We start from the raw sequence: 9,873 nt of genomic DNA, 5'->3' as shown, positions 1-9,873 counted from the left end.
TATTCTGGCTCTGATCACATGACACACTCACAGGTTGGTCTACGTTTCCTCTCAACACCCTACATCACACATCCACTATTACACTGAGGTCCAGGTGAATACTCGGCTTCACAGATTGGAATCAAATTAGAGGCGACTCAGTTTCAATTCTCTCTTATCGTCAGTATCAGTAAAACCTCTTTCTTCAACCTCAGGAGTTTTGACAAAGTCCTTCAGGAAAAGAGGGTGAAAGAATGTATTTCATGACTTAGTGGTGTTTTAATAAAGTTTCTGTCTACAGATTCAAAGATGGTGAGTGTTTCTGGTTCATGTCTCTGAATGACTGAAGTCCAGAAGATGGATGATTGTGTGGAGAAAGAGGAGGAGAGACCAGAGTCTCCAGGATCCATCAGTCCGTCTATGAAGAGTGACCGGGCCAGAGATTTACCTCTAAACTTCAGTAAAGAACCTGGACCTTCAGACACAAAGTAAGACAACTGATGGTAACTGATGATATGACTCATCATGAGTATTTTGAGTATTTTCTGTATGTGGTGGTTTATTTAATAGATATACAGAATAAATCAATATCTAGATCAGTCATTTGTATCAGTCATGTGTATCAGTCATGTGTATCAGTCATTTGTACCAGTCATGTGTATCAGTCATGTGTATCAGTCATTTGTACCAGTCATGTGTATCATTCATTTGTATCAGTCATTTGTACCAGCCATTTGTACCAGTCATTTGTACCAGTCATTTGTACCAGTCATGTGTACCAGTCATGTGTATCAGTCATGTGTATCAGTCATGTGTATCAGTCATTCGTATCAGTCATTTGTACCAGTCATGTGTACCAGTCATTTGTACCAGTCATTTGTACCAGTCATTTGTACCAGTCATGTGTACCAGTCATGTGTACCAGTCATTTGTACCAGTCATTTGTACCAGTCATTTGTACCAGTCATTTGTATCAGTCATGTGTATGAGGCTGTGCTGAAGCAGGGAAACATTAAAACATGCAGGACTCTCGGGGCTCTCGGGGACCAGGGTTGGAGAACCTGGTGTAGATCTTCTTCAGTGGTCATCATCAATATTACGAGTGACTGAGTGAATTTGTGTTTGCAGAGGTCGGTACTGCAGTCAGAGACCAGAGTCTCCAGGATCCACCTGTCTGTCTCTGAAGAGTGACCGGTCTAAACAGCATCCTATAGTCTTCAGTAAAGAACCTGGACCTTCAGACACAAGGTAAGACAAATGTTGTTAATTGATTATGTGTGTGTGTGTGTGTGTGTGTGTGTGTGTGTGTGTGTGTGTGTGTGTGTGCGTGTGCGTGTGCGTGTGTGTGTGTGTGTGCATGTGTGTGTGTGCGTGTGTGTGAGTGTGTGGGGGGGGGGGATATATGTATATGGGAATATCACTAATATAATAAAATTGAATTATTATATGTTAAACATGTAATAATTCAAGTTATTTTTTACAATATTAATACATATATTATTAATTTACAATTGCTCTCATTATTCTTTTCAATGTCTGTAACTTGTTGGACATAAAACTGACATTTATTAGGGCCCGAGCACCTTCAGTGCGAAGGCCCTATTGTATCTGTAGGAATTTTTTTTTTTTCTTTCTTTTTTCTTCTGACGAAAGGAGGGCCTTTTTGCCCCCCTAAAAGTGCCCAAAAAGTCACCAAATTTTGCATGCAAGTCAGGCCTGGCGAAAAATTTGATATTTAATGGTTTGCATTAATGGGCGTGCCAAAATGGCTCAACAGCGCCCCCTTGAAAACTTTGTGCCTCAAGCCCCAGAATGCGGTATGTCGTACACGCACGAAAATCGGTACACACCTGTATCATGGGACAACTTAAAGAAAAGTCTCTTGGCGTCATGCCCGAAACCGAACAGGAAGTCGGCCATTTTGAATTAATCGTGTCACTTTGGCGCAATTTATGCCATTCCTTCGGCAGTTAATTCAGCCCGAACCGTAACGTGCACCCAGGTGTGTTATACATCAAAATGTGCGTCTCCATCCTGCGACTACACGCATTACTTTTCTCTTTCAAAAGTGTTACCGTGGCGACGCTAGACGCCAACAAGCGCACCCCCCCTTCATCTGATTGGTCCATATTTGATAGTTCCCCAAAAGGCACCAAATTTGGCACGCAAGCCAGGCCTGGCGATAAATTTAATATTTCATGGTTTGCATGAATGGGCGTGGCAAAATGGCTCAACAGCGCCCCCCGGAAAACTTTGTGCCTCAAGCCCCACAATACGGTTTGATGTACATGCACGAAAATCGCAAATCGCAAAACACACCTGTATCATGTCACAACTTAAAGAAAAGTCTCTTGGAGCCATGACCGAAACCGAACAGGAAGTCGGCCATTTTTGAAATCTGATTGGTCCATATTTGATAGTTCTCCAAAAGTCACCAAATTTTGCATGCAAGCCAGACTTGGCGATAAATTAGATATTTCATGGTTTGCATTAATGGGCGTGGCCTAACGGCTCAACAGCGCCCCCTAGAATACTTTTCTCTGCCATAACTTTTGAATGGTTTGACATAGGAAGTTGTGGGTGGTGTCATGGAACTCTGTATGGAGTCCTTGAGCTTCGTTGGCCTTAATTAGCCCCGCCCCTTCTTCTGATTGGTTGTCCCTTTTTTCTGCTATAACTTTTGAATGGTTTGACATAGAGAGTCGTGGGTGGTGTCATCAGATTCTGTATGGAGTCCTTGACCTTCATTGGCCTGAATTAGCCCCGCCCCTTCTTCTGATTGGTTGTCCCTTTTTTCTGCTATATCTTTTGAATGGCTTGACATAGGAAGTCGTGGGTGGTGTCATTTCTGATATGCTTATGGGGCGGTGGCCGTGAGTGCGAGGGCCCGTTCATCGCTGCTTGCAGCTTTAATTTACATTTATTTCCCTTGATAAATATCCATCAAGACATGGAACTTGTTGAAACCACCAAGTAGAAATCTCACTGCAGTTTCCTGTAGAGGGAGAAACCTCTCCCTTCGTAGGGAAAGTTCCCACTTCCTCCTGCTCTCTCTGGTTTTTGGGAAACCTTAAAAATGTGTCAAATGTATCCAGATATAAGAATTATGGTCAGCATTTTTAATCCTGATTTCCTTTTACATTAATTGTAAGGACACACCTAGAATAGACTATAATAGAATAGTCCTTTATCGTCAGTACACCTTGTGGATTATTGGGTCTCTACAAACAAACTGTAAATCTTAGCTTTGTAAGTGCATAAAAAAGTCTGTAGAAAACGTCAGCCTGTACAAGAATCTCCATCTGTCAGCTCCCACGATATTGGTGCGTACAATCTATTTCAAAAGGTTGCACAAACTACAGTCAATAAAGACAAAAGGATGAGATTGATCCCCTCTGCTTGTGCAGGACTTGATCAATACTAGAATAGATAGATAGGTCAGTGTTAGAAGCTGAGGCCATGAAGTCTCCTGCTGCTTTGTTTCTGAAGGCATTTGGACAGATTGTAAAGACTTATTCAGTTTTAAAATGTGAACGATAAAGTAGAAATATGGATTTTCTGACCCATAGTTCAGTTCAGTTATTGTGGATATTAAATGTGAGATGTTTTTTCCAATAAACTCTGTATGGACGCTGGTTCTGCAGACGGAGCTCAGACCAGTCGACTTCATCAGAATATCTGGGATCCAGAGCAAGCTCTCCACAAGGTGAGACCGTCCATCTGTCGTTGTTAGGTTCCTAAATCAACATACATAAATTAATAACTTAGGAAAGACACAGAAACTGTTAGAAATTATTGTCAGGCTTTCTGCAGAAGGGAAGCATAGTCGGAGCCCTGCTGAGCAACATCGCCCTCTGGCTCTAGACGAAATGCTTGCCGGCTCCCTTTTTGCATCAGGTATTTATTGAAAAACTGACAGGCGTCGGCTATGTTAAGACAACCAATGGTAGACAGTGGATGGACAATGGGAGGAAACAAACAGATAAACAGGACATTTCAGTTGAAGAACAACTAATCTGTGTTATGCAGAGCAAACAGACATCCTTTCTGTTGAGGGTGTTCCAACAGAATTGTTCAACTGACCATGAGACAGTTGTGGACCAGCCCAAACCCCTGAGTAGTTTAGGGAGGGGCTGTTGTAACTGGTAACATGTGATAAGCATGTCTAAAACACAGTCAGCTCTCTGACTTGACTTGATTTTGATAGTTTCATAAGGACAACTTAATTCAAAAGGGTTGATTAACCTCACAGCCGTGCCGATGCATCAGAGGTTTTTAAAACCTCTGATGCATCGGAACGTACGCTCGGTTTGTCATTTCTGTGTCCAGTTGTTCAAACATGGACCATCATCCTTTGTGGTTCCGGACGTACGTTGGTTTATGGCGTCCAGGTCTGGATCTGGACCCTAGTGGTCTGTAGAGGACCTGCAGGTCTGGATCTGGACCCTAGTGGTCTGTAGAGGACCTGCAGGTCTGGATCTGGACCCTAGTGGTCTGTAGAGGACCTGCAGGTCTGGATCTGGACCCTAGTGGTCTGTAGAGGACCTGCAGGTCTGGATCTGGACCCTAGTGGTCTGTAGAGGACCTGCAGGTCTGGATCTGGACCCTAGTGGTCTGTAGAAGTGTTCAGGAGAAGACACCACGTTAAGCTGCGTATAGTCTGTGTGAGAGCCGGGTTGCTAATAAAGCAGTTGAAAGGAGTTCTGCCTCGGTGCTTATTCTATTTGATATCACCTCTTACACATAACAATTCTGTTTCCATGGAGACATGTAAAAAGCATGAAGCTGGACAGAAGACTGAGAGTTTCCATCTTCCACTCAAGGTCAAAGGCTGGTCTGACAGCACATGGTGCTCTGCTCACAAAAATGACCCACATGGTTAAATCCTCCCCAGAACCGCCCTGGCCCGGTTCTGGGGAGGTTGTTCCTCTGTCTTGAAGCGTTTCCAAGCTCCTCCTGGGATGGATTTGTGGGATTATGAGTTCACCTGAAGATTCCTGTGATTCTGCTCATCTGAGGACGTCCTCCTCAGTGTCCCTGTTTCTGGAATTATAAGCGTTTCTCCTCGTACGGTTCAGATCTCGTCTGAAACTTTTCCAGGCGATCCAACCTCCTTGAGTGGTTTGTTTGTGGGACATATTCCTATTCTTTTTACTAATGGGCAGAGGTGTCAAGTAACGAAGTACAAATACTTTGTTACCTTACTTAAGTAGAAATTTTGGTTATCTATACTTCACTGGAGTAATTATTTTTCAGACGACTTTTTACTTTTACTCCTTACATTTTGACGCAATTATCTATACTTTTTATTCTTTACATTTTAAAAACATCCTTGTTACTCTATTTCATTTCGGCCTTTAATAAAAACTATCCAGTTAAATTGCTCCGTCCGGATAGAGTGAATTTAGTTGTGGTTGTTTCAGATGTTCATGTCCAGTTTTGTTCTTACATCAGATTCCTGCAACTAAACTTGGATGTACATTCCAATAAAGGTTAGGATAAATGATAACATGCCTCTGAAGTTTGACTTTTTGCACCATTACAATACTTATAGACAACTAGTCATCATATCTCCTGCTCTCTGAAACACATGTTAATGCTCAATAGTACACATATATGCTTCTTTAATATATTTGCAGATTCAGATTCAGATTCAGATTCAGATTGCTTTTATTTGCCATTTGTGTTAAACACATAGGAAATTGTCATGGTGGTAACAGTGTGCACACTCGGAATATTATTTTCACATATAAATAAATAAATCACAGACACCACAGTGAAGGAATAAAGTAAAAATAAAGTGCAGGAATACAATAAGTTGTAGTCCAGTTTTTGATTTTTTTTTGTCACTAAGAAGCGAGAGGGGCGAGGGAACCTGAGTCATTGATGAGCCTGGCAGCTGAAGGGAAGAGGCTGAGTCTGTGGCTTTCACAGCCTTAGGTAGCCTCAGGTAGCCTCAGCCTCCTACCAGAGGGGAGGACGGTGAAGAGGCCATGGCCAGGGTGAGAGGGATCGGCCATGATCTTCCTAGCCCTCCTAAATGCCCTGGAGTCGTACAGGGACTTCAGGGAGGGCAAGGGGCAGCCAATCACTCTCTCTGCAGAGCGTATCAATCGCTGCAGCTTGTGGAGGTCCCTTGCTGCTGTAGCGGGGAACCAGGTGAATGAGGGAGTGGGTGAGAATGGATTCAATGATGGCTGTGTAAAACTGGGCCATCATGGACCTTGGCAGCCTGAATTTCCTCAGCTGTCAGAGGAAAAACAGTCTTTTCTGGGCTTTTTTCAGAAGGGCCGTGGAATTCAGTTCCCACTTCAAGTCCCTGGTGATGTTGATTCCCAGAAAGCGGAAAGAGTCCACAGAGTCCACCTGTGTGTCTCCCAGCACGATGGGAAGGGGAGGGGCTGCGTTCCTCCTGAAGTCCACCACCATCTCCACTGTCTTGCGGGTGTTAATCTCCAAGTTGTTGTGACAGCACCAACTCAGCAACCGCTCCATCTCCCTCCTGTAGGCCGACTCGTCACACCTGGAGATGAGACCACCAGGGTGGTGTCACCTGGAGATGAGGCCACCAGGGTGGTGTCACCTGGAGATGAGGCCACCAGGGTGGTGTCGTCAGCGAACTTCAGGAGCTTGACCGAGGGGTGGAGGGAAACGCAGCTGTTGGTGTAAAGGGAGAATAGGAGAGGGGACAGAACGCAGCCCTGCGGGGAGCCGGTACTGGTGGACCTGGGGCTGGAGATGCACTTCCCCAGCTTCACTGGCTGGGTCCTGTTGGTGAGGAAGTCTGTGATCCACCTCCTAGTGGGGACTGGGACCTGCAGCAGGGAGAGCTGGTTCTCCAGGATGGATGGGAGGATGGTGTTGAAGGCGCTGCTGAAGTCCACAAACAAGAACCTGACATAGTTGCCTGCAGTATCCAGATGATCGAGTGCGTAGTGCATCGGGTCCAGCACAGGATCTGTGATGGACTCCCTCCACTGGGGGTGGAGGGAGAGGGCGGGGGGAACTTCTCACACTCAAACCTGCAGTAAAACTTGTTGAGCTTATTTGCCAGGGGGAGGTTGTTAGACGTCTGAGGGGCTTTGGTTTACAGTTCGTTATTCTTCAGGCCTTTCCAGACAGAGGAGGAGTTCCCCTCAGAAAGCTGCTGCCCTCACTGCCTTAGCGAACCCGTACTTGGCCTGTCTGAACCGATCCGCATCCCCACTACGCCTGGCCGCCTCCTTCTCCGACTTCAGCCGCCTGAGGTGGGCAGAAAACCAGGGCTTGTCGTTATTGAAGGTCTTTCTGGAGCGGAGGGGAACGCACATCTCTTCGCCAAGGCTGATGAATAATGTCACAGTGTCCGTGTATTCATCCAAGTTGTTCCCAGCCTCAGGCCCCGCCCACTGGACAAACTCCTGGTCACAGCCTGCCCTCTCCAGCCAGGCGCGGAGACTCTCACAGGCCTCACTGGACCACACTCTGAAATGCCGCACTACAGGTTTGGAGAGCTTTAGTCTCTGCCCATAGCGAGGGATCAGGTGGATGAGCCCAGAGCGGCACGGGGGACAGAGTGGTCAGCCTGGTGAATGGTACAATAGCAGTGATCAAGAGTGTTCACACCCCGAGTTGGGCATGTAATTTGCTGCCTGTATTTGGGGAGAGCCCGGCTGAGATGAGCCTGGTTAAAGTCTCCCAAAACTACAGCAAAACTGTCCGGGTGGCTGCGTTCAGTGCTCGACAGCTGGTCTGCCAGTGTGTCTACCGCTGCGGTGACGTCAGCGTCCGGTGGAATGTAAACACACACGAGTATGAACGAGGTGAACTCACGGGGGGAGTAGAATGGGCGACAGAGGATGAAGAGGGATTCAATGTCCATGGAACAGTGTTGGTGAAGCACTGTCACGTCAGAACACCAGCGGTTGTTTACAAAAAACATCTGTCCACCGCCACGCGTCTTGCCTACCGCTTCGAAGTCCCTGTCGGCGCGGAACGCGGAAAAGCCATCCAGCTCCAAAGCCATCCAGCTAAAAAAGCCATCCAGCTCCAATGCCCCTTCAGGAATCGATGGCGTCAGATGGGTCTCTACAAAAGCAAAAATAGCCGTGGATCGGAACTCACTGCTCCTGGCAACCAGCCACCGGAGTTCATCCATTTTATTAGGAATAGAGTTCACGTTTCCAGGGAATATTCCAGGAAGCGGTGGACGTAATCCCCGCCGGCGGAGGCGAACCAGGCAGCCACCTCGCTCCCCCTGTTGCCGCCTAGTCCAACGCACAACCCTGGCGAAAAACGCGGTTCCCTTCACCAGAATATCCGAGAGATCCGTGGAACGGGTGAGTAAAGTGGGAAAAATGTCCGATGGGGTTGAACACCCGATGAGCCAGAGCTCCTCTTTAGTGTAAGAGGTAAAGCAGGTAACAGGTACAACACAAACACAAAACAAACAGAGCGCAGTACACAGAACCAACACAGCAGCCATAGGCGGCGCCATCTCACAACACATCACTTCCTGCATTATACTAAGATACATTCATTTTCAATGGCTTTTGTCCTTAATTTTCCCCCTAACATTACTTCTACTTTTATACTTTAAGTAGTTTTGAAACCAGTACTTTTATACTTTAAGTAGTTTTGAAACCAGTAGTTTTATACTTTTATTTGAGTAAAAATCTTGAGTTGGTACTTCAACTTCTACAGGAGTATTTTTAAATTCTAGTATCTATACTTCTACCTGAGTAATGAATGTGAATACTTTTGACACCTCTGCTAATGGGTCATCTATTTAAATCGGAGTAAAAAGCCACCCGCAAAAATTATTTCTTTCTTTTACTAAACTACTAACAGCTGACCGAATTCAACCTGGATTTTTAAGTGCTTTTCTAACTACCCAAATTAAACAGCAGTACATGTTCACACTCACACAATCGCAGGCGCGCCAGCAGTTGCTGAGTTACATGTAATGTCACAAAGGCCGATCAAAGTCCTATTCCTTATCCTCAAATGCTCACCATCAACATCTATGTTTCTTTGGCAGCTCTTGGCTCGTGTCAACATGGATCTTAGTATCTTCACGGCCACACCCTCACCATTTAAGTTTCTCGGGCAATTTAAAACCTCTTATCTAATGGGGTCCCCGACCCCAAAGGTCCCTGACCTTCACCTGCAGGTTTGCTTTTGCTATACTAAAACAGAAAAATACGGCGTTTACAGGATTGCACCTGAGGGACTCTAACCCGTGTAAATAACCAAGCCCACCTTGGATTTTCTATGACTACTAATCTAAACTGAAACAGTCAAACGACTGACCGAGCCCAACTCGGATTTTCCAATTAAACGTAAAAAAAAAATGTAAACACTGTGCATGACACACCCAAAAGTCTAACCTATCTATGTAACAAACAATAAATGTCTCAAAATCTATTTTTAATCTTTATGAGCTTGAGAAAATCAGACAACCAATATTAATTTGATAAATCCAATGTGCAGATTTCTATTCATCAAGCGGTTTCTGCTTACCTTATTTGACTATTCAGATTTGGTTGTCTGCATGAATTTTCCAGCGCTCCTCTTCCGTGATTCCACAGTCAGGCTCCTCCTGGAAACAGCCAGATCACGTCGGGGTCACCAAATTGTAAAATCCTCGTGTTTGTTTGTCTGGTGCACCATAAGAAAACCAGTGAAATAGAAGTTAATACAAGCTTTAATTATATCATGCACAATGTTTTCCGGCTGGAGGTTCAATTCTCAGGAGAGAAATGCACGCAGTGGTCATCAATCCAGTCGTATTTATACTAAAAGGGAGATGTCCTTAGTACCTGAACCCCATTGGTGGAGCAGCTGCGTGAAAGACAGCCGAACATGTCACACCCACATCTCCTCTGATTGTCTCCCACCTGAGGTGTCAACCCA

General features: G+C 45.3%; 1 protein-coding gene across 1 annotated transcript in view; it reads left to right on the top strand.

Annotated features, from left to right (window-relative positions):
- Positions 1-234: 234 nt before the first annotated feature.
- Positions 235-9,873, top strand: part of LOC133442482 (NACHT, LRR and PYD domains-containing protein 12-like) — a gene marked incomplete at its 3' end in the record, with an annotated part of 28,625 nt that continues 18,986 nt past the window's right edge. The window contains exons 1-3 of the mRNA XM_061720492.1: positions 235-467; positions 1,108-1,227; positions 3,624-3,685. Of these exons, the coding sequence (XP_061576476.1) occupies positions 319-467; positions 1,108-1,227; positions 3,624-3,685 (331 nt within the window). The remainder of the gene's footprint in view (positions 468-1,107; positions 1,228-3,623; positions 3,686-9,873) is intronic.

Source organism: Cololabis saira, chromosome 4 (genome assembly GCF_033807715.1).
Source record: "Cololabis saira isolate AMF1-May2022 chromosome 4, fColSai1.1, whole genome shotgun sequence".
In the NCBI taxonomy this organism is placed as follows: domain Eukaryota; kingdom Metazoa; phylum Chordata; class Actinopteri; order Beloniformes; family Belonidae; genus Cololabis; species Cololabis saira.
This window is presented reverse-complemented; position numbering and strand designations above follow the sequence as displayed.